The sequence below is a fragment of the Ostrinia furnacalis genome, unplaced genomic scaffold (genome assembly GCF_004193835.3).
Source record: "Ostrinia furnacalis isolate ACB-3 unplaced genomic scaffold, ASM419383v2 OfSCF0620, whole genome shotgun sequence".
Lineage (NCBI taxonomy): Eukaryota > Metazoa > Arthropoda > Insecta > Lepidoptera > Crambidae > Ostrinia > Ostrinia furnacalis.
Window position 1 is genome coordinate 227,912 of NW_021130859.1, and position 22,340 is coordinate 250,251.

Below are 22,340 nucleotides of genomic sequence, written 5' to 3' on the forward strand. Positions count from 1 at the left end.
TCGGTAACAATAAGAGTTATTTTCCCTCGCAGCTGACGTCCCGCGGCAAGATCAAGGCGCTCATCCAGAAGAATTTCCTGCGAATGTGGCGCAACATCGGCGTCATGTTGTTCATCTTCGTGCTACCCGTCATGCAGGTCATCCTGTTCTGCCTGGCCATCGGCCGCGACCCCACCGACCTCAAGCTGGTAAGTTACAAAATCAAAATCAAAATTACCTTTATTTTCGTTCGTTCGTTTCAGCCAAAAGACGTCCACTGCTGGACAAAGGCCTCCCCTAAGGATTTCCACAATGAACGGTCCTGCGCCGCTCGCATCCAGGCACCTCCCGCGCTTTATTTGTGTAGACTATTTAAATTAGTACCACAGAATAATAATAAGTACTACGTACAGAAGTTTTACTTCGCGAAGGTATTTAAAAAATGTATGCTCAATGTCATTAACAATATGGTGTAATTTAGCCTGTCTCAAGAGTCAAGCACCATTTTGTTGACAAACGTCAGTGATCGGCACTGCGCCGAAGCTATAGGGCTGACTTCGGTAAAATGATGTGACGTGAGGTGCCAAACTGCGGAAAATGATTTATCATGAATTATCATGAATAATATTAACTACTTATTTACCTCTCAGTGTCTTGAGGCAACTTAAAAAGTACATTCTGTGTTTTTATTATTATTTAGGCAGTTAAATACCACACAGTATTTAGTACACCATTTTCTTTATTTTCTTCCATCATACACAAGAATACGCGTGCGTGAGTCAATGTTCGCTCGTATGTGAGGCCTTGTCGAATAGTACTCTTGTAGGGGGCAATCGTGCGTGTTTTGTTTTCGATGTAAACTCACGGAGATGAACAGGCCTGTTAGTACTTAAAAATCGTCAAATGCTCTTAAGGAGCCTATACATGTCTCATTCTTTTTTTGCCCTACCAGCAAACACATCTTCTTCTGTTCTTATAGCATTGACTTCTTCGTTGCTGCACTCTTTGCAGTGGTATCATCATCATCATTTTAGCCATAGGACGTCCACTGCTGAACATAGGCCTCCCCCAATGCTTTCCATGTTGCCCGGTTGGTAGCGGCCTGCGTCCAGCGCCTTCCTGCTACCTTTATGATGTCGTCGTGGATTGCTTAGTTAGGGTATCAAGTAGTCATAATCCGGCACTGGCCAAATGACGTCGACTGCTGGACAAATGCTTCCTTCAAGGATTTCCATAACGATCGGTCCTGCACTGCCCGCATCCAGGTGCTTCCCGAAATCTTCACCAGATCGATTGCATCTGGTAAATTAGAATCGTGCCCATGCAGTGGAAACTTTTAAAATGACCAGATGACTTGGACGTGGTTAATTCGTCCAAGCCAGATGATGATGAATGACTTTTTTCCATCTTGCCATTGAAAAAAGTCAAAAAGGTTTTTGCAAAGCGCTTTTATAGTATTATTTTTTTTACGCCATCCTTCCAGGCTATCGTGAACGACGACGTGCGAGTAATCGACGGCGACTGCCCCTTCAATTCCACGTGCTCTATGAAGAACCTCTCGTGCCGCTATTTAGCACAACTCACGGAACATACGCGGCAGATCTACTACCCTACCAAAGACGCAGCCTTGGACGCCGTGAAGGAAGGGGACGCGTGGGGAGTGCTGTACTTCAATGAGAACTATACGGACTCGCTGGTGGCGAGACTTGCTCTAGGTAAGTATTGAAAACCTACAGTTTTGTGACGTCAAACTTGGTCTACTATCCCTTAGTATGCACATCTACTACTCCTTAGTAGGCAGATCTACTACCCTACCAAAGACGCAGCCTTGGACGCCGTGAAGGAAGGGGACGCGTGGGGAGTATTGTACTTCAACGAGAACTATACGGACTCGCTTGTGGCCAGACTTGCTCTAGGTAAGTGTTGAAAACCTACAGTTCTGTGACGTCATACTTGGTCTACTACCCCTTAGTAGACAGATCAACTACCCCTTAAAAGGCAGATCTACTACCACATAGTAGGCAAAGCTACTACCCCTTAGTAGGCAGATCTACTACCCCTTAGTAGGCAAATCTACTACTCCTTAGTAGGCGGATCTACTACCCTACCAAAGACGCAGCCCTGGACGCCGTGAAGGAAGGGGACGCGTGGGGAGTGCTGTACTTCAATGAGAACTATACGGACTCGCTGGTGGCCAGACTTGCTCTAGGTAAGTGTTGAAAACCTACAGTTCTGTGACGTCATACTTGGTCTACTACCCCTTAGTAGGCAGATCTACTACTCCTTAGTAGGCAGATCTACTACCCTACCAAAGACGCAGCCTTGGACGCCGTGAAGGAAGGGGACGCGTGGGGAGTGCTGTACTTCAATGAGAACTATACGGACTCGCTCGTGGCCAGACTTGCTCTAGGTAAGTGATGAAGGAGGCCCTTATACTAGGTAGTACCCCTTATACTACCCCTTTGTATGTAGATCTTTTACCCTTCTTAAAGAGGCAGCCTTGGCCACGGTCTCCTTAGTGGATAGACTTTCTCTAGTTAAGTGACAAAAGAACCTATTTGTAATCTTGTGACGGCATACAAGGCAGGTCTATGGAGATAAGATGTTTGAAATTAACTGAAGCTAACACTATTCAAAATTCAGACATACGATTTCTTAACCCATCAAACCCTAAGCGGTCGCATGAGACTGCAGTAACAATTAAATTGATTTCTATTATCCTTGATTCGCGGGTACTTGAAGGGAGACCTTTTGAGCCCACATTTAAGTTTTCTCGTATGTCAAATCCAGGTTCTTCCTTCGTTCGTTTCAGCCGAATGACGTCCATTGCTGGACAAAGGCCTTCCCCAAGGATTTCCGCAAATCGTGCGCCGCCCGCGACCTTTACCAGATCGTCGGTCCACCTAGTGGGAGGCCTGCCCACACTACGTCTTCAGGCTCGTGGTCGCCACTCGAGAACTTTTCTGCCCCAGCGTCCTACCTAGGACTTATAGTTGATTTTTTTAACAAATCTTAATTTGCCGACAGCCGACACCGCCGACAACGAGACGATATCGTCGTCGGAGATCCAGGTGTGGCTCGACATGTCCAACCAGCAGATCGGGCTCATGCTCAACCGGGACATACAGTTCTCCTACCGGGACTTTGCTAAGGTAACATCAACCTCTTTACTCCTATTAAAGCCCGGTCTGTGAGCACGTAGAATTTTGTCCAATGACCCCAAGCTACCCATCCTTATCGCTCGCGCAAAATTATATTGCTGTCGCGACTGTGCGACGGGCGCCCGCAGTGAGTGTGCGAGCGCGACAGCAACATAATTACGCGCGAGCGATAAGGATGGGTAGCTCGGGGTCATTGGACAAAATTCTACGTGCTCGCAGACCAGACTATAGATGTTTTTACTTTTGTCCTTGACACAGCTTGAGGAATTGACAATATGCAAGTAGGGTTTCTGATTTCTCGACCAATTTTTTTTCTCGAGTTTCGGGAATTCTCGAAGCCAAAGTCTCGAGTTTTCTCGGGTCTCGAGTCTTTTAATTAAAACTGTTGAAATCGGTTGAAATTTAATAAAAACAGGTTTTTTTAAAATCTAATATACCTACTTTTATTGCACAACAATTAATATTAGAATTTAGTACCACTTATTTTGGTAAGAAAAGAAACAAAAAATAAAATCTTCTTTCTCATAATTTTAATATTAACTAAAAATCATAACTTAGTATTAACTAAAGGAATAAAAGTCATAAAGTCGAGTGTGCTTTAAGGATAAATAACAATAAAAATTTGGAGCTACAATTGAATCACTTGTTTTCCAAAGAACACAAGTTCAAATAGAAAAATTACGATAAATAGTTTTATAAACAAAAAACTTTTTTAATATATTTTTAAATTTCTTAAAGATAACGACTTGAATAAACGTATTTACGAGTAGGCACGAGTACCTAACCTAACAGACAGTTTACAAATTGTTCAGTTTTTTTTTAATTTTATTTAAATTAGTCAGAGTAATACATAATAAATATAGCATACTAGTAGGTGAACATTATTACTTAGTTTTGATTGAGATCATTACTTGCAAATCAATTCAGTTAAAAAAGGAAGGACTAGGCCAGTCTAAAAGCAACGTTAACCTACATATTAAATAATTAAAAACTTACTTTTGTCTAAGAAAATAGGCTTTCAAGAATATTAAAGCTTCAAAATCGAAACTCGAGAATTCTCGAGCTCCGGTAATTTTTTTCTCGTCTCGAATGAAGCCAAATTTCTCGAGTTTTCTCGAGTTCGAGAAAGCTCGAGCAGAAACCCTATATGCAAGGCATATAGCATGCAGAACTACAGAGACAATGGAGCAGTAATAGACTAAGAGCTGATGAACGCTAGACCTACGTCATTTTATAAAAGCTGATGTTTGTCAGCATATGTTCCCAATATTGGTTAGAATGTTGGTGCATCATGAAGTGTCGTCGTGGCTTTGGCAGCTACCCTTAAAAGATTGCCTGGCAAGGAGTTGGAACTGTCAAATAAACTGGTTGATGAGGAAACAACTTCTAATCATTGCCCAAATACTATGCGTAAAAATCAGATTTTATGGTAACCTGATGGAAATTGATGATCAGATGGAAGCGAGCTTCACTCGGAATCCTCAGCGACAGAAAATATAGGAGTCTGACGCAAAATGTGCATCTCGCAAAATGCACACTTCTATGCAAATGTAAAAGCTGAATAGTTTGTATGTTAGTATGTAACAGTGCGCATTTTGCGAAAAGCACATTCTGCGTCGGCCCGAATATTGTTTCCAATGATTTATTCTATCAATCCTAGAGTACGGGCCGATGAAGGAAGAAAGAAACAAATTGGTATAATCAAATAATCTCTTTTAACCGCCTCTGTGGTCTAGTGGTAAAACCACCTGCTTCAGACGCAGAGGTCCCGGGTTCGATTCCCAGTGGGGGCAGATTTTTCTGTTCGGTTTGGTTGGTGGTAGGGCTTGTTCTAAGTCGGCCTGGCTAGCTACTACCATCTTACCTAAGTCTGTCGCCATAACAACAATGTTAACAGCATTGTTGTGTTCCGGCAGTTAGACGTAAGATAGCCAGTTCCTCCGTGGTTGAGGATTCCGGGTGAAGCTCGCTACCACCTTCGGCCTGATCGTCACTTACCATCAGGTGAGATACAGGCCAAAAGCTTCCTCGTTGTGGATAAAAAAAATCACATATTGTGTTTCCAGGGCTTGCTTGAGACGTGCAATTACAACCCGAAGCTGGGAGACATCCCAATCGACTTCATGGACCCCATCTACGGAAATAAGGACCCCTCTTTCACTGACTTCGTCGCCCCTGGTGTTATTCTGACGTGAGTATAGTTCAGTTCGTTCGTTTCAGCCAAATGACGTCTACTGCTGGAAAAACGCCTTCCCTAAGGGTTTCCATAAGGGTCCTGCGCTGCCCGAATTCAGATATTTCCCGTGACCTTTGCCAAAACGTTGGTCCACCAAGTGGCAGGTCTGCCTACACTAGGTACGTCTTCATTTACAGTTTATAAAACCTCATAAATGTAGCAGGATGCAATTCGCTATCAACTGATCAATCTGGAATCATTGGGGTATGCCTATTTTCAGCTGTGGACGTCCTGCGGCTGAAATTATTTATGATGATGATGACATATATTATAAGTACATGTTTTACCAATTCACATGATCAGTGATCACCAACTGTTTATTTAATGCGTCTCGTTTATCTAATGTCTCAAACTTAAATGTTAATTTTTTTACCAGGTTTACCTAGTTGAATTGTTGCCACCATATTTGGAATTTTATTGAGTTAACATAAGGTTCAAAACCAATGAAAATTCTTTTGCTTTATCAGTTAAAGGGTTACTCTTGTTACTAAGCATGTGACTTTTCACCACTGTGAAGACGTTCTAAAGACGATTCGCACCACGAGTGATTTGAACCGTGTAGAACCAACCGTGAACTGTGAATCGTCCAAGAACTTAACGTCCTATACGTTTGGACCGTGATATGCAACAACAAAACAGTATTTTTATTTGTTGATACGAAGTGGCCTTTTGCACACAGTTTATCATTACACAGGCCTGCAAAACAAAATATTTTTTTTGGTGCAGCTCTTTTTGTATAAACGATCGATAATATGGGTAATCTACAATATATTGACATACTTCATTTCAACTCATCAGCTCTAGTTTGTCGACTACCCTCATTTTAGTTTTTTCCCCGTCTTGTTCGCAAATAGTCATTATTACAATAACATCGATAAACTTTATGTTACTATTTAGCTATGGCTAGTACGTCCAGATGTTGTGTTAACGATCCTAATTCATTTTGATAAGTTTGTTGTGAATACTACTGAAATATCAGCGTGAAACCATTAAAAACACGGCGAATTTTTTGTATTTTGCTTACTTCGATATTGAAATTCAATACAAAGGTAAGGTGTAGGTGCCTCAAATGGTATGTATAATGTGCGTTGAACATCTGCGAAGATACTAGAAAGGCACACGTAAGTTTTTGAAGCTTGGAGTGCCTATGATATGGCGAAAATAGCCAATATTTCCAGTTAATTTAACAGAAATTTCCAAGTTTAAGTACTGAAAAACTAAAAGCAGGTATATTTGATGGACTTCAAATAACTGTATTAATAAAAGACTTCACTAAATTTAAGATTTCTATGAACGATGTGGAATGGTTTGCGTGGAAATCTTTTGTATCAGTTGTACAAAATTTCCTGGGAAAGCATAAGGCTGACAACTATATAGAATTAGTTTAGGATGTGCTGGTTCAATTCACAGATTTGAGCTGTTATATAGGTATAAAATTACACTATTTTAACAGTAAACTAGATCAATTCCAACAAAATTTAGGAGAACTAAGCGAAGAACAAGGAAAACGTTTTCACCAAGACATAAAAACAATGGAGAATAGTTACCAAGGAAGATGGGACGCTCATATGATGACCGACTACAGTTGGAGAATCATGCGAGATTGCCCAAGTAAGTTTCATTCGAAAAAATCACTCAAAAGACAATTTCTTGATGTTTAATGCTAAAAAAAATATATATTCATTGTGAAAATTGTTTTTTAGTTATCTCGGGAACTAGAGCTGATAGAGAAAAACTGATTACATTTTTGATATCGCCATGCAAGACATACTTAAAATCAGGTCTTAAATCCCCGGCACCAAAATGGCTGTAGGCCAGTGTTATCATACATGTACGCAGCTTTTACAAACTTTGTAATTCTCCTTCCAGAATCGTGTTCTTCTTAGCCGTAGCGCTCACTTCATCAGCGCTCATCGTGGAACGAATGGAAGGTCTGCTCGACCGGTCGTGGGTAGCGGGCGTGTCTCCCGGCGAGATATTATTCTCGCACGTGGTGACGCAATTCGTGGTGATGTGCGGACAGACGGCCCTCGTGCTCATCTTCATGATCCTGGTGTTCGAAGTGGAGAATAACGGGAATATCTTCTATGTTATCATGTTGACTATTTTGCAAGGTATGTTTATTTAGATAATCTATAGCTATATTACAATTTTAAGAACACTTGTCTCAAAATTTTTGGTTTTGCTGCAACTTTTGAAAAAGCATTATAATTTGTTATCTTGTTTTACAATTTTTGGTGTTTGAAAAAGCATTTTTTGCAGTTGATTAAAAATATATTTTTAATTTTTAGGATGTCAATAAGTACTTGTGTAGGGTAACTATGTTACATAAGTGACAATTTCGAAATCACTTAGGCCCGGAGCGGAGCCGGGAAATGTTTTGAATAACCAATACTATGTCATTCAGATTGAATGGAATCTGATTGGTTATTCAAAACATTGCTCCGCTTTGCCTTGGTGGAAACCGAGCCTTAGTCCCGGAATTTCTTTTTTTTTTTACTTCGCTCCGTGAAGTGATTTCGAAATAAAAACCTTCATAAATGTTGCATTCTCCAAGCCTCATCTGGTGTCATATGCAAATTTAAGCCACGATAGCCGAACGGTGAAGGGGTCGGACTGGCCGACTCGTGATCCGGGGAACGCGGGTTCGGTCCCCGCCGCCGCTCGACTATTGTGGTGAGCTCACTCGTGACACAAGCATATTTAGCTTAGTACGAGGGGCTAACGGGAGTATTAGTAATTTGTGTAATAACAAATCTATATATATAAAAATGAAACCCGTTTCGCGTTGTCACGGCATCACGTGTGAACGGCTGAATCGATTTCGATAATTCTTTTTTTTAAATGTTTGTGGAAGTCCAAGGATGGTTCTTACGGAAAAAAATATTAAGAAAATCTCTACGCTAAGGCGGTACGAAGTTCGCCGGGTCAGCTATTACTAATAATCTTTAAAAAAAAAAAAAAAAAAAAGATTCTGGTGAAAAATAAACACATTTCTCATTCCAGGTCTTTGTGGAATGTGCTTCGGTTTCGTAATCTCCGCCGCCTGCGAACTGGAACGAAACGCGATCCAACTGGCCCTGGGGTCGTTCTACCCTACACTTCTACTCAGCGGGGTCATCTGGCCCATAGAAGGCATGCCTTTCGTCCTCCGCTACGTGTCTCTATGCCTACCTCTAACGCTGGCAACCACGTCACTTCGTTCCATACTAACGCGTGGCTGGCCTCTCTCAGACCCCGATGTCTACATGGGATTCGTCGCAACCCTCGTCTGGATAGCTCTATTCTTGACGATAACGCTCACCATTTTGAAGGTTAAGAAGAATTAGGTGGCCAAATGACTTAGGTCTATGTCTCAGTGTTTCCATATGAAAAAATACCATTTTAAAAATGGCCAAATGACTTCCGTCCATGTTTTATGTGCAAATTACACATCATTTTGTAAGAATTAAGGTGGCCAAATTACTTAAGTCCAATGTCTTAGTGTTTCCATATGTGAAAATTATATTTGTAAAAAGAACTAAGGTCGGGTGTTTTATGCTGGCCAAATGACTTATGTCCAATGTCTTGCAGTGTTTCCTTTTGTAAAAAATATTGACTTGTATATTATAGAGCGCATATTTCTATGTCTATGCTTTAATAAATCAGATTGTGAATATCAAGTGTGTGTAAGTGTAAGTGAAAGATCAATACCAAATTGATTTATACGCTTCGTAATATGCAGTTTCGAAATTTCATCCTGGATTTTTTTAGTTAAAATGATATCTAAGACACTTGCCCATCTGTGTAAGAGGAAATTAAGCGCCCACCACCTATTGTGCTGTGTTGCCAGCAATGCAATATCTAAAATACCCTTCTTTTAATATTTTTTGGTAATTTCATAAATACACCTGGCAACACTGGTCTAAGTCTGTCTAAGCATATCAGCCTTTGCTCAAACCGCTATGAACAAATAGATTAAATATTACTTATAGCTAAATGACTGTTAGTCGAGTGTAAATAGTAGTTTTTGTATTTATGATAAGTAATTTACAGTACATGCGTACTTATTAAGGTGGATATTCGGGAATGTTAGCAAATAATGATTGGTCCAACGCTTCTGGGTATTTACATTCTTAGTCTTCTGGTAAAGGCATTAAGATACAACAGATACCTGTTAACTGAGTTACCATAGAATAAGATGGTGCCATAAATAATGGTGATTAAACCTTTCTTGCAGAGAATGGAAATGTAAGGTAATTATAAAAGAATACGCTCAATGCAATCTACGTCATAACTTTTGACACTAAAACCATTGCCTACAATACGTGTTCGAATTCCAAGCAACGCTAAAAATAATAGGTGAACAAATCTACTAGTTTTTGGTGTTGCCAGCCTTTAAAACATTTGATTGAAACAGCTAAAACTATTCAAGCGTTAGCGCCATCTTTGAATTGACTTAACAATAGTATTTTTTATTTATAATGACAATATAAATAATCGTCTGTCACTTGTTTTATGTAATGAATTTATTCGGGTTTGTATGAAATGTAATATGTATGTGCTTTCACAAGTTTTTCTTATGAAATGTTTTAAATTATCTTTTTTAGTAGTATTTTATAAATTTCATACATTCCTGATTAAATAATTAGTGTTAAATATGTACAGTAAGTTAGAAATGTCATGTCTATGTAAATTTGATTAGAATTAAAATAAATTGGGAATCGCGACACTATTATGTATTTATTATCTTTTTGCATGCAATGAATGTTTATGTTTTATAAGACTACACATGAAAATACTTTAGAATCTCACATTTAATGGTAGGTTAGTATTTTTGACGGAGGTTAAATTTTTTTTTATTACTTTTAAATTTTTGTACATTCGCAGTTTTGCATTGTTTTGTGTTTTTTCTGTCTTTTTAAATACATGTAAAATGTTTTCTATGTTTAACACTGTATTGTCTCTAGCTTTGTATAAGATACTTTTTGAACGTATTTATAAAACTAAAAGGCTAGACATTTTTGACATAAAATCTGTGTTTATATTTTCTACGATATAATCCACAAATTATGAAACATATTTATTGCAATTGAAGCATTGGGAGCAACAAGGGCGTTCGGTACCGAAAGTCCGTTTTGATGTTATTATATCAAAACATGCACTGTACCATCTAGTTTAACATCCCAAAAACTGGTTTCGATCAGACGCTCCCTGATGGCATGAGAATAATTTATGTCACAAGTGGCGCTACGCCCTTGTTGCACACAGTAACAAAAGTGCATTTAAATTCGACTAGTATGCAGTTTTTAAAAACTTATTAATGTAAAAAATGACTGAAGACTAATTTTGAGTCTTCCAGTGACTTGGCCCCCTATTAGATTGGTCCACGGATCAAGTCGCCAGACTGAATTTTCAATTATTTATTCCTCCGGCAAATGGACTCACTCTAAGATTCTAGAGTAGATTTGTGTTGATTTGGTGTTTAATTTATTAACAAAAATATTGAAGGTTCACCTTTTTAGCTCTGGAAACTGCGGCAACCAGTTTAAAAAAGAAGAAAATATTTAAAAACTCAATCCGGCGACTTGGTCCGTGGACCTAGCTAAAAGTGAGCCAAATGAGTGGTTGAAACTGGTCCTGACCTTCCAGCCTTGGACACCGTGAAGGAAGGGAACGCGTGGGGAGTGCTGTACTTCAATGAGAACTATACGGACTCGCTGGTGGCCAGACTTGCTCTAGGTAAGTGTTGAAAACCTACAGTTTTGTGACGTCAAACTTGGTCTACTACCCCTTAGTAGGCAGATCTACTACTCCTTAGTAGGCGGATCTACTACCCTACCAAAGACCGGCCTTGGACGCCGTGAAGGAAGGGGACGCGTGGGGAGTGCTGTACTTCAATGAGAACTATACGGACTCGCTGGTGGCCAGACTTGCTCTAGGTAAGTGTTGAAAACCCACAGTTTTGTGACGTCAAACTTGGTCTACTACCCCTTAGTAGGCAGATCTACTACCCCTTAGTAGGCGGATCTACTACCCTACCAAAGACGCAGCCCTGGACGCCGTGAAGGAAGGGGACGCGTGGGGAGTGCTGTACTTCAATGAGAACTATACGGACTCGCTTGTGGCCAGACTTGCTCTAGGTAAGTGTTGAAAACCTACAGTTTTGTGACTTCAAACTTGGTCTACTACCACGGTAATAATATCATACAGTATTGTAACTTCATATAAACCGACGAAACTCGAGCTTTCCTTCGAAATTCAAATCTCGGTATGCGCTCGACATGCAAAAGTCGGGGGTGTCGCGAATGGGTCATAGTAATAAACGGACGATGTGTTGTTTTTTAGACAGTGCTTTTTTATAAAAATAATTACAAGTAGCTATTTATACAGGGTGTTAGGTAAATGTGTTTATAAGCCGACACTAGCCCATATTATTATTATTATTAAATAAATAAATAAATATGTTAACATTTATGCATGTAAATGGTATGGTGAAGTCAGTGATGCCAGTTTTAATTTTTTTTATTTTCATACAAAATAATTTATAAAATCAGATTTTTATGAAAATTAAAATTATTAAAATGAATAAAATGATGATACCAATTTTCCGACTACACCATACCATTAATATGCACATGTTAACATGGGCTAGTGTCCGCTTATAAACCCATATACCTAACACCCTGTATAAATCAAGCATTTTGTACGCCTCAGTCGAGGCGCATACATTTTACGGTCGCAAATTTATAAGATTTGTTACTAAATCTTAACACAAATATATTTTTTAAATTAAATCTACTAATGACAAGACATCATGCATTTTTATCCTATTTCATTCATAAAGTATTTTATTTGTCAAAATAAAATAAAAATTACAATCACAAAATACATTCACAAAACTTGATAGAAATTCTTAGTAGGTAGTTGTAATGAAAATAGGGTCTACAGGTGGGCAGCCCTACCGCATGTTGTCATACCGTGACGTTCCGCGCGGCTGTTGACATTTATTTCAAAAATATGGTCGAGTTGGAATACTGTATAGATAGTATTACCGTGCTACTACCCCTTAGTAGGCAGATCTACTACTCCTTAGTAGGCGGATCTACTACCCTACCAAAGACGCAGCCTTGGACGCCGTGAAGGAAGGGGACGCGTGGGGAGTGCTGTACTTCAATGAGAACTATACGGACTCGCTCGTGGCCAGACTTGCTCTAGGTAAGTGATGAAGGAACCTATAATCTTGTAGTATAAGGGGTAGTACCCTTTGTAGGTAAAGTTTACCCTTCTCAAGAGGGTCTCCTTAGTGGCCAGACTTGCTCTAGTTAAAAAAGTGTTTAGTGACAAAATAATCTTGTGACAGCATACAAAGTCTATGAAGATAAGACATTTGACGGATCCGGATATTTGAAATTAACTGAAGCTAACACTATTCAAAATTCAGACATACGATTTCTTAACCAATCAAACTCTAAGCGGTCGCATCAGACTGCAGTAACAATTAAATTGATTTCTATTATCCTTGATTCGCGGGTACTTGAAGGGAGACCTTTTGAGCCCACATTTAAGTTTTCTCGTATGTCAAATCCAGGTTCTTCCTTCGTTCGTTTCAGCCGAATGACGTCCATTGCTGGACAAAGGCCTTCCCCAAGGATTTCCGCAAATCGTGCGCCGCCCGCGACCTTTACCAGATCGTCGGTCCACCTAGTGGGAGGCCTGCCCACACTACGTCTTCAGGCTCGTGGTCGCCACTCGAGAACTTTTCTGCCCCAGCGTCCTACCTAGGACTTATAGTTGATTTTTTTTAACAAATCTTAATTTGCCGACAGCCGACACCGCCGACAACGAGACGATATCGTCGTCGGAGATCCAGGTGTGGCTCGACATGTCCAACCAGCAGATCGGGCTCATGCTCAACCGGGACATACAGTTCTCCTACCGGGACTTTGCTAAGGTAACTACCAAATCAACTTTCAATTAATTTAAATGTTCATGATGAATGTTTTATTGCTATTCCACACGTTATAAAAGATCTTCAAAAATGGACTGTGGTATGGACCCAGAAAAAAATTATGGACTATGTTACTCCTATTAGTTTCTTTTTTTAACCACAACGGGGACGATTCCGGAATTCTAACAACAAAAGAACTGGCTATCATATCTCCAGTTGCCAAAACACAACAATACTGCTAAATGTCTGTTTTACCCCATTTGCCATAAATGTATGTATCTACTTTAGGTCAAGCTACTTTTTTTGAAGATGGCAAATAAGTTTCAGGTAGTAACGAGGCTTTTATTTTCATAAAAAATATAATACGTCCCTTTCTATCATCTTTCCATACATATAGTCCTCCAGGATACTGCATCACATGTGGACGTGCGAAAAACCAACCCACCAAACCCCAAGCGGTCCTGTAAAAACTAAGCGCGTAAATTTTTATTGTGTCTCGATTTCCGGGGCTTGAAGGGTTACGTAATAAATCAATCACATATTGTGTTTCCAGGGCTTGCTCGAGACGTGCAACTACAACCCCAAGCTGGGAGACATTCCCATCGACTTCATGGACCCCATCTACGGGAATAAGGACCCCTCATTCACTGACTTCGTCGCCCCTGGTGTTATTCTGACGTGAGTATAGTTCAGTTTGTTGATTTAAGCTAAATGACGTCCACTACTACAAAGGCCTAAGGATTTCCATAAGGGTCCTGCGCTGCCCGAATCCAGGTATTTCCCGTGACCTTCACCAAATCGTTGGTCCACCAAGTGGGAGGCCTGCCTGACACTACGTCTTCATTTACAGTTCATAAAACCTCATAAATGTAGCAGGAGGGCACTGGATGCAAGTCGCTACCAACCGATCAATCTGGGAATCATTGGGGGATGCCTATGTTCAGCTGTGGACATTCTGCGGCTTAAATTATTATGATGATAAGGAATATAGGTATAGAAATTCCTAACTCACATGATCGTCGCCTGTCTTTGAGTCTTGTCTCGTCGAGCCTAGACAGTTAAATCCAATGTCTTTTTATTTTGTTAATGGTGATGAGCTTATCTTTTCACCACTGAGTTTGAAGGTGTTTCGCACCATGAGTGATTTGGACCGCGGTGGAATTTCTCAAGTGGTCTCTTTAAAGGTCACTAATGTAAATCGTCCGAGGATTTTTATAAGTATTTGATTGATGCGGGCCGTGATAGACAACAAAACAGTTTTTATTGTATGGTCATACGAAAACTTTGGCAATTTGCACCGGGGTCTAAATGGCCCAAAAGCCCACTTTTTAAAAGCGCTTTTAAAGCCTTCGTTTCAGCCGAAAGACGTCCACTGCTGGACAAAGGCCTCCCCCAAGGATTTCCACAAAGAGCGATCCTGCGCCGCTCGCATCCAGGCGCCTCCCGCGACCTTCACCAGATCGTCGGTCCACCTAGTGCGAGGCCTGCCCACGCTACGTCTTCCGGCTCGCGGTCGCCACTCAAGAACTGTCCTTTTTAAAGCCTATCTGCAAATAATAAATAAACTTTAAATTTCTCCTTCCAGAATCGTGTTCTTCTTAGCCGTGGCTCTCACCTCATCAGCGCTCATCGTGGAACGTATGGAAGGTTTACTCGACCGCTCGTGGGTAGCGGGCGTGTCTCCCGGCGAGATATTGTTCTCGCACGTGGTGACGCAATTCGTGGTGATGTGCGGACAGACGGCCCTCGTGCTCATCTTCATGATCCTGGTGTTCGAAGTGGAGAATAACGGGAATATCTTCTATGTTATCATGTTGACTATTTTGCAAGGTATGTTGTTTGGTTTATTATAAGGCCAGCTACACGCGAAGACTAGTGCAAGATTATAAGTACATGGTTACAAAAACGACATGTAAATTCTATTTTCATAACTGGTTATCAAGCAAGAAAAAAAAATCCATGTTCGTAGCTGGTTATCAAATTTCAGTTACGAACGTGGATTAAACGGGCATAATCCTACATTTGTCTTAGTAAATAATAGGGTCGTGCTCTGTATAATTGACTTACCAAAGAATTGAATTAGAAACATAATGCATTTCTTGATTGTAATTTTATATTATTCTGTTTGTAAAAAGTAAAATAAAAAAATCCTATTGCAAATTAAACTCGATTAAGAAGGGTTCCATACTACTGCACTGATATCTTAGATCCTGTCGCTGTTATTTGAATTCTATTAGGACGGTTGAAATTAATGATGTACCCTGTTATAGGTCTCTGCGGAATGTGCTTCGGCTTCGTAATCTCCGCCGCCTGCGAATTGGAACGGAACGCGATCCAACTGGCCCTGGGGTCGTTCTACCCTACACTTCTCCTCAGCGGGGTCATCTGGCCCATAGAAGGCATGCCTTTCGTCCTCCGCTACGTGTCTCTGTGCCTACCTCTAACGCTAGCAACCACGTCTCTTCGTTCCATACTAACGCGTGGCTGGCCTCTCTCAGACCCCGATGTCTACATGGGATTCGTCGCAACCCTCGTCTGGATAGCTCTATTCTTGACGATAACGCTCACCATTTTGAAGGTTAAGAAGAATTAGGTGTTAGGTGGCCAAACGACTTAGGTCTATGTCTCAGTGTTTCCATATGAAAAATTACCGTTTTAAAAATGGCCAAATGACTTTCGTCCATGTTTTATGTGAAAATTACACACCGTTTAAAAATGGCCAAATGACTTTCATCCATGTTTTACGTGAAAATTGCACATCATTTTGTAAGAATTAAGGTGGCCAAATTACATAAGTCCAATGTCTTAGTGTTTCCATATGTGAAAATTATATTTGTAAAAAGAACTAAGGTCGGGTGTTTTATGCTGGCCAAATGACTTATGTCCAATGTCTTGCAATGTTTCCATAAGTAAAAATATTGACTTGTATATTATAGAGCGCATATTTCCTTGTCTATGCTTTAATAAATCAGATTGTTAATGCCAAGTTTGTATAAGTGTAAGTGAAAGATCAATACCAAATTGATTTATACGCTTCATAATATGCAAATTCGAAATGATATTCTAGATTTGATATGATATAAGACACTTGCCCATCTGTGTAAGAGGAAATTAAGCGCCCACCACCTATTGTGCTGTGTTGCCAGCAATGCAATATCTAAAATACCCTTCTTTTAATATTTTTTGGTAATTTCATAAATACACCTGGCAACACTGATCTAAGTCTGTCTAAGCATATCAGCCTTTGCTCAAACCGCTATGAACAAATAGATTAAATATTACTTATAGCTAAATGACTGTTAGTCGAGTGTAAATAGTAGTTTTTGTATTTATGATAAGTAATTAGGAGTACATGCGTACTTATTAAGGTGGATATTCGGGAATGTTAGCAAATAATGATTGGTCCAACGCTTCTGGGTATTTACATCCTTAGTCTTCTGGTAAAGGCATTAAGAATTTAAGATACAACAGATACCTGTTAACTGAGTTACCATAGAATAAGATGGTGCCATAAATAATGGTGATTAAACCTTTCTTGCAGAGAATGGAAATGTGAGGTAATTATAAAAGAATACGCTCAATGCAATCTACGTCATAACTTTTGACACTAAAACCATTGCCTACAATACGTGTTCGAATTCCAAGCAACGCTAAAAATAATAGGTGAAGAAATCTACTAGTTTTTGGTGTTGCCAGCCTTTAAAACATTTGATTGAAACAGCTAAAACTATACAAGCGTTAGCGCCATCTTTGAATTGACTTAACAATAGTATTTTTTATTTATAATGACAATATAAATAATCGTCTGTCACTTGTTTTATGTAATGAATTTATTCGGGTTTGTATGAAATGTAATATGTATGTACTTTCACAAGTTTTTCTTATTAAATGTTTTAAATTATCTTTTTTAGTAGTATTTCATAAATTTCATACATTCCTGATTAAATAATTAGTGTTAATTATGTACAGTAAGTTAGAACATGTCATGTCTATGTAAATTTGATTAGAATTAAAATAAATTGGGAATCGCGACACTATTATGTATTTATTATCTTTTTGCATGCAATGAATGTTTATGTTTTATAAGACTACACATGAAAATACTTTAGAATCTCACATTTAATGGTAGGTTAGTATTTTTGACGGAGGTTAAATCTTTTTTATTACATTTTAGATTTTTGTACATTCGCAGTTTTGCAATTTTTTGTGTTTTTTCTGTCTTTGTAAAATGTTTTCTATGTTTAACACTGTGTTGTCTCTAGCTTTGTATAAGATACTTTTTGAACGTATTTATAAAACTAAAAGGCTAGACATTTTTGACATAAAATCTGTGTTTATATTTTCTACGATATAATCCACAAATTATTAAACATATTTATTGCAATTGCTATTTATATTCTTGTTATTACAAAAAGAGGGTTACGTCAAAACTCTTTGATCTATGAACTGTCAATGTCAAACTCGTTCTGTCAAATCTAACCAATGGGGACGGGGCTATTAACCCATAGCATGTCAGGCCAATTGGGGGTCAGTAAATGTTGGTCTACAGTTTTCGGTACCGCAATATTTCGAATGACCTGCGTAGTTGTATGTAGCAATAAAGTGTCGACTGTGATTATTTTTGCTAACATTGACATTTTTTGTAATAAAATGACAATTATACAATAACTTGTACCAAACTTGTGTTTCTTTATACCTTTTCTGTCCTTATTCCCAGTAGTATTACAGAGTAGTGTTACCAGTAGGAATAACGGGAATTATGTTTTACTGGTAAGTCTACTGTAAAGGAAATTCTCAGTAGTTCAACTGGTGAGACTACTGGGAATAGGGCCTTTTTTGCTGTTTATAAAATATTGTTAAACCTTGACCCTGTTCATCATACTTTTGTATGTGTACCCAATGTTTTAAAACTCTATGTCAAATGTATGAATAAAATAATTCTGAATCAATATAAAACTTAAAAAAACTGTCTCAAGTGGGTATTGAACCCACACCCACCCACAACCCTTTATTGCAATAAAATTTCGAAGTTTTAATTTAGAGAAAAAATATCGAAACAAGTTATGTTGTAAAACATTTTATTTTAAAAATCACAGTTGTGAGTAAATTCCAAAGAAAATGTACTATCTTAAAATCTTAATTTAACGAATTTCAATAAGAATAGCGAATAATTAAAACAATAACTTACATAAAAATAAGAACAACACGGAACAAGGACGTCTACTTAGTTAAGATTTCGCTGAGGGCCTTTCGCTTCTTCTGGCCTTTGTTGAATGTGTGTTTCTGGAAAGATTAATAAATATTTAAATTAGTAGGTAACATCTGAAAAAACGATTATTATTATTAAAAGATTGCGTGGGAAAGTTAAAACTTCGACGTCAAATTGACTAATGTTAACCCTTTATACGGCAGTGGGAAAATAGTTCCCACCATACTTTGAACTTTATTCCTATCATATTGCTGTCTGTAATGTTTTCATGACAATCCAGCAAAACATAAATGTTATTATACCTTTTTCTTCTCTGCTGTCATTCCAACGAATTCCTTCCTGGTTTTCTTTTCTTTTTGTGGTTGATTCAACTGATTTGGCCTCTTGCTGGGGGGTCCATCGCCACTCTCCTGTAAAATGTTTAGTTAATTATTTATTTGCTTTCAAACATGGTGTGAATGTTTTGTCCTCATGTTTAACAATAAACAAGTAAATACAGAACAACCATACCTGGAACTTTCTCTTGTTCATTATCCTTCTGTGCGCGCCCTCACCGACTGCGTCATTGCTCTGTCCTTGTCCTGATTTGAATCCCCCTTTTCCCCCAAACCTTCCCCCCTGATTTTTGGGCGGGAAATTCTGATTCTTCCCCTTGAACCCTTGATTGTTCCCTTGGAAACCTTGATTCCTCCCTTGAAAGTTCTGATTCCTGCCTTGCAAGTTCCTTCCATTTCCTGTTTGATTTTTTTGGTTCTGCGTGAGTTGTGTGCATCGCTTCACGCGGAGGATTCTGTTCTTTATCGTGAGGTCTTCTTCAGTTAGCGCTAACGCTAATTCGACGCCGTCTTTCGATGCGAAATTTACGTATGCAAAACCTGAAAAAGTTAACATTAGAATTACATGATTATAACATAAAAAGCAGCGTCTTTATATTCTCATTGTGATATTTTGCAAAAATACAGTATAATAATTATGTTCTATAGACTGTAAATGCAGAAGTTTATAAAAGTAAATAAATAAAATTAGATTTTGTAATAAACAATTAACAGCTAACCTTTGCCAGCGTTCGTTTTCTTATCCCTAACAATCCTGACGGACTCAATTTCCCCGCACTGTTCGAACTTAGCTCTCAACGCTTCGTCCTCCAAAGCAAATGGGACGTTGCCAACGAATATGGAGCATCTTGGGTCGTGTTGTGCGCCCGTGGAGTCGCTGCGAGACACTCTGAGGTGGCAGTCGTTGAGAACTGTGTTGTTTTCTACTAAGGCCTGTAAGATAGGGGGTTAAATTAGTACAGCAAGCAATGGTAGGCCATAGCAGGGGTAGGGTTTATGCGAAAATATGTATGTTGGGTCATGTAAAAGTGCTCTTTCAAAACCTATTTACAGAAAATCATAATATTTTTGGATTTTTGTCCAAAAAGTGGGAGTCAAATATTAAGGAGTATTTCAGTCTTGGTAGAAGAGAATGTATTATGACTAAATTAATTAAATATCATTTAATTGGTAAGTACGCTTACCTGTTCCACAGATGATGGGTTTTTGTATTTAATGTACACATTGACGGTTGTTCTTTCCGGGTGCAGTTCGTTCTTGATCACGGCCAACTTGGGAGTGACACGAGCATCCTTCACTGGTACTGTTCTTATTCTAGAATAATTTATAGAAAATAAAAGTTAGTGTGGGCATTTCTATATTAAACATATTAGAATTATCCACTTAGGAATTTATACAGATGTAATACTTTAAAAACAGTTTAAGTAAGACCTCACCTAACTGTCTCGATGTCTCCGTATTTGCTAAAGATTTTCTTAACTTCTTTCTTACATTTCTTAGTGAATAAAACATTTCCTACAAAAAGAGTCCTTTTGATCTCATCTTCCGTCCTTGGTTCGCCTGATTTGTCTTTATTTTCCGCTTTCTTGGTTTCCAGAGTTTCCTCCTCGTCAGAGCTCTCTTCAACCGGGCCGGTGTCTAGCATCTCCTTATTTGCTTCTTCGTTTTCAGACACTATTTCATCGTCTGATTCATGTTCTGAGTCTGAATCTTTATCGGTTATTGCATTTGGGTTGACAAAACTTTTGTTTTTGTTTTTCTGCTTTGTTTCTGTACTAACTGAGGTGTCTTCAGCCTGTGATGGATTTTCAACTGTATTTTTTTGTGCTTTTGATTTTTTTTTCTTATTTTTCTTTTTCTGACTCTTACTTAGATTAACTTTTTTATCAGATTCATCAACATTTGATTGATTTACAGACTCTTCTTGGGCAATGCTCAATTTTTTCTTCTTTTTAGAAGGAGTTTTTTTCTCATTCACATTTTCTTCATTTTGATCAACTACCTCACTGTCTTCTGACAATCGCTTTCTGTTTTTCTTTGGAGATTTACTTACTTCTTCCATTTCTACAGTTTCCTCGCTAACTTGACTAGTTTCTGCAACGCTTTTCTTATTCTTCTTTTGTTTTTTCGGTGTAGTTTCATTGGCGCTTTGCGGGCTACCAAATTCTTTATTTTTAGATTTTTTTGGAGAACCATCTGACTTTTTCGGAGATTTATTGGTTTTTGAACTTTTGTTAGCGCCATCATCCCCATCCAACTCATCTACAAGGTGTTTTTTTACCTTCTCCGCTTTAGGGCTGGTGTCACTGGAGTTATCGTTATCTGAGGTTACATCCAGATCTGGGTTCTGAAAGATTCTTTTAGGCGATTTTTTGACTATAGCCTTCTTCTTCTGCAGGGTTGGAGACAGGAAAATGGATCGGTCATCCACAAATTCGCTTTTAGGAGTCACATTGGGGGATGGCTGATGTTTTGTAGGTGTCAGGGCTCTGCGGATAAGTTTAGGGCGGTTTGGAGTGACGTTACCAGATATCAAAGCTGCCACGCTGCCGATCACGTAATCCATGATCAATTAAAGGTTAATCAGCCAGAAATAGCGCTATAATCATACAAAATCACGTAAACAAAAATCACGAAGACGAAAAATAGCACATGGTGGCACGGTTATTGACATCTGTCAAAAATTGACAAATTTGAATTAGTGATGTGAACGAACAAAAGAAAACTTGGCAATATCGATAATGGGTTGAAGGATTTTTTTACATTTAGCAGAGCCCCGATTACGGTAACTTTTAACGTCAACAATCCAGACACGCTTCTCGATTCTGCGATACGATTGGTCGTTCAACAGCGTACGTCAGCTGTTTTGACCAATCGTATCGCAGAATCGAGAAACGCGTCTGGATTGTAGACGTTATAAAAGTTACCGTAATCGGGGCTCAGGCTGCATGCAGTCTCTGGTCTGCGGTCACGTCCATAGAGAACGCCACCGCGTCGTCATGAACAAATCAGCCAGTGCCTCGATTGCGCTAATTTTTAACGTCTCCAATACATTGGCGCTCTTCATCAGTTGGGCTCCGTTTTCATTTCAGTTGAGGTGCAAATTCGGTATCACAGTAAAGTTCACGCGCAAACAAAGACGAAACAACGGATTTAATCACTTTCCAATAAAAGTCCAAACACCTTATTATTATTTCACTAAAAAACAACAAAATTAAATGTTCGTGAAGGCGTTTGACTTGAGTTTGAGAAAAAGTAGCTTTCTTTCAGCTTTGACACCAAGATGCAGTTGTTGTTTTCGTTTAGCTGTCTCGGGGTTAGTTATTTGACTGAGTATTATAAGGTTGATTTATTTGAATCCTTAGATTTAGCGGCCCGTCGCGACGCATTGGTCCAAGGCTCGATAAAAATACATAGTACATCACTAATGTTGACAGCTAATTTTTTTCTTAATTTTATGTTATAGCCCTGAGATCAGTATTTTTAGTCA

The 22,340-nt window shown here is 38.9% G+C and overlaps 3 protein-coding genes across 7 annotated transcripts in view; 2 read left to right on the forward strand and 1 right to left on the reverse strand.

The window, feature by feature from the left end:
• The window catches only part of snu (ABC-type transporter snustorr), a 152,262-nt gene extending 141,852 nt beyond the window's left edge, over positions 1-10,410 (forward strand). For all 5 annotated transcript variants that reach the window (XM_028323186.1, XM_028323185.1, XM_028323187.1 and 2 more), the window contains 6 exons: positions 33-188; positions 1,463-1,694; positions 3,007-3,131; positions 5,207-5,331; positions 7,246-7,490; positions 8,383-10,410. In XM_028323186.1, coding sequence (XP_028178987.1) covers positions 33-188; positions 1,463-1,694; positions 3,007-3,131; positions 5,207-5,331; positions 7,246-7,490; positions 8,383-8,705 — 1,206 coding nt within the window. In that variant the 3' untranslated portion in view covers positions 8,706-10,410. The remainder of the gene's footprint in view (positions 1-32; positions 189-1,462; positions 1,695-3,006; positions 3,132-5,206; positions 5,332-7,245; positions 7,491-8,382) is intronic.
• Positions 10,016-16,966, forward strand: LOC114366309 (ABC transporter G family member 20-like). Its single transcript, XM_028323142.1, has 8 exons — positions 10,016-10,022; positions 11,008-11,097; positions 11,409-11,498; positions 12,436-12,573; positions 13,185-13,309; positions 13,860-13,984; positions 14,892-15,136; positions 15,577-16,966. Exons 1-8 carry the CDS (start codon positions 10,016-10,018, stop codon positions 15,897-15,899), a joined length of 1,143 nt encoding a protein of 380 aa, XP_028178943.1. The 3' UTR covers positions 15,900-16,966.
• Positions 16,967-18,367: 1,401 nt separating this feature from the next.
• LOC114366329 (nucleolar protein 12) lies at positions 18,368-21,537 on the reverse strand. Its single transcript, XM_028323184.1, has 6 exons — positions 20,287-21,537; positions 20,035-20,164; positions 19,570-19,783; positions 19,026-19,390; positions 18,818-18,925; positions 18,368-18,589 (listed from the first exon to the last, which is right to left on the reverse strand). Exons 1-6 carry the CDS (start codon positions 21,414-21,416, stop codon positions 18,527-18,529), a joined length of 2,010 nt encoding a protein of 669 aa, XP_028178985.1. The 5' UTR covers positions 21,417-21,537; the 3' UTR covers positions 18,368-18,526.
• Between the last annotated feature and the right edge of the window lie 803 nt (positions 21,538-22,340).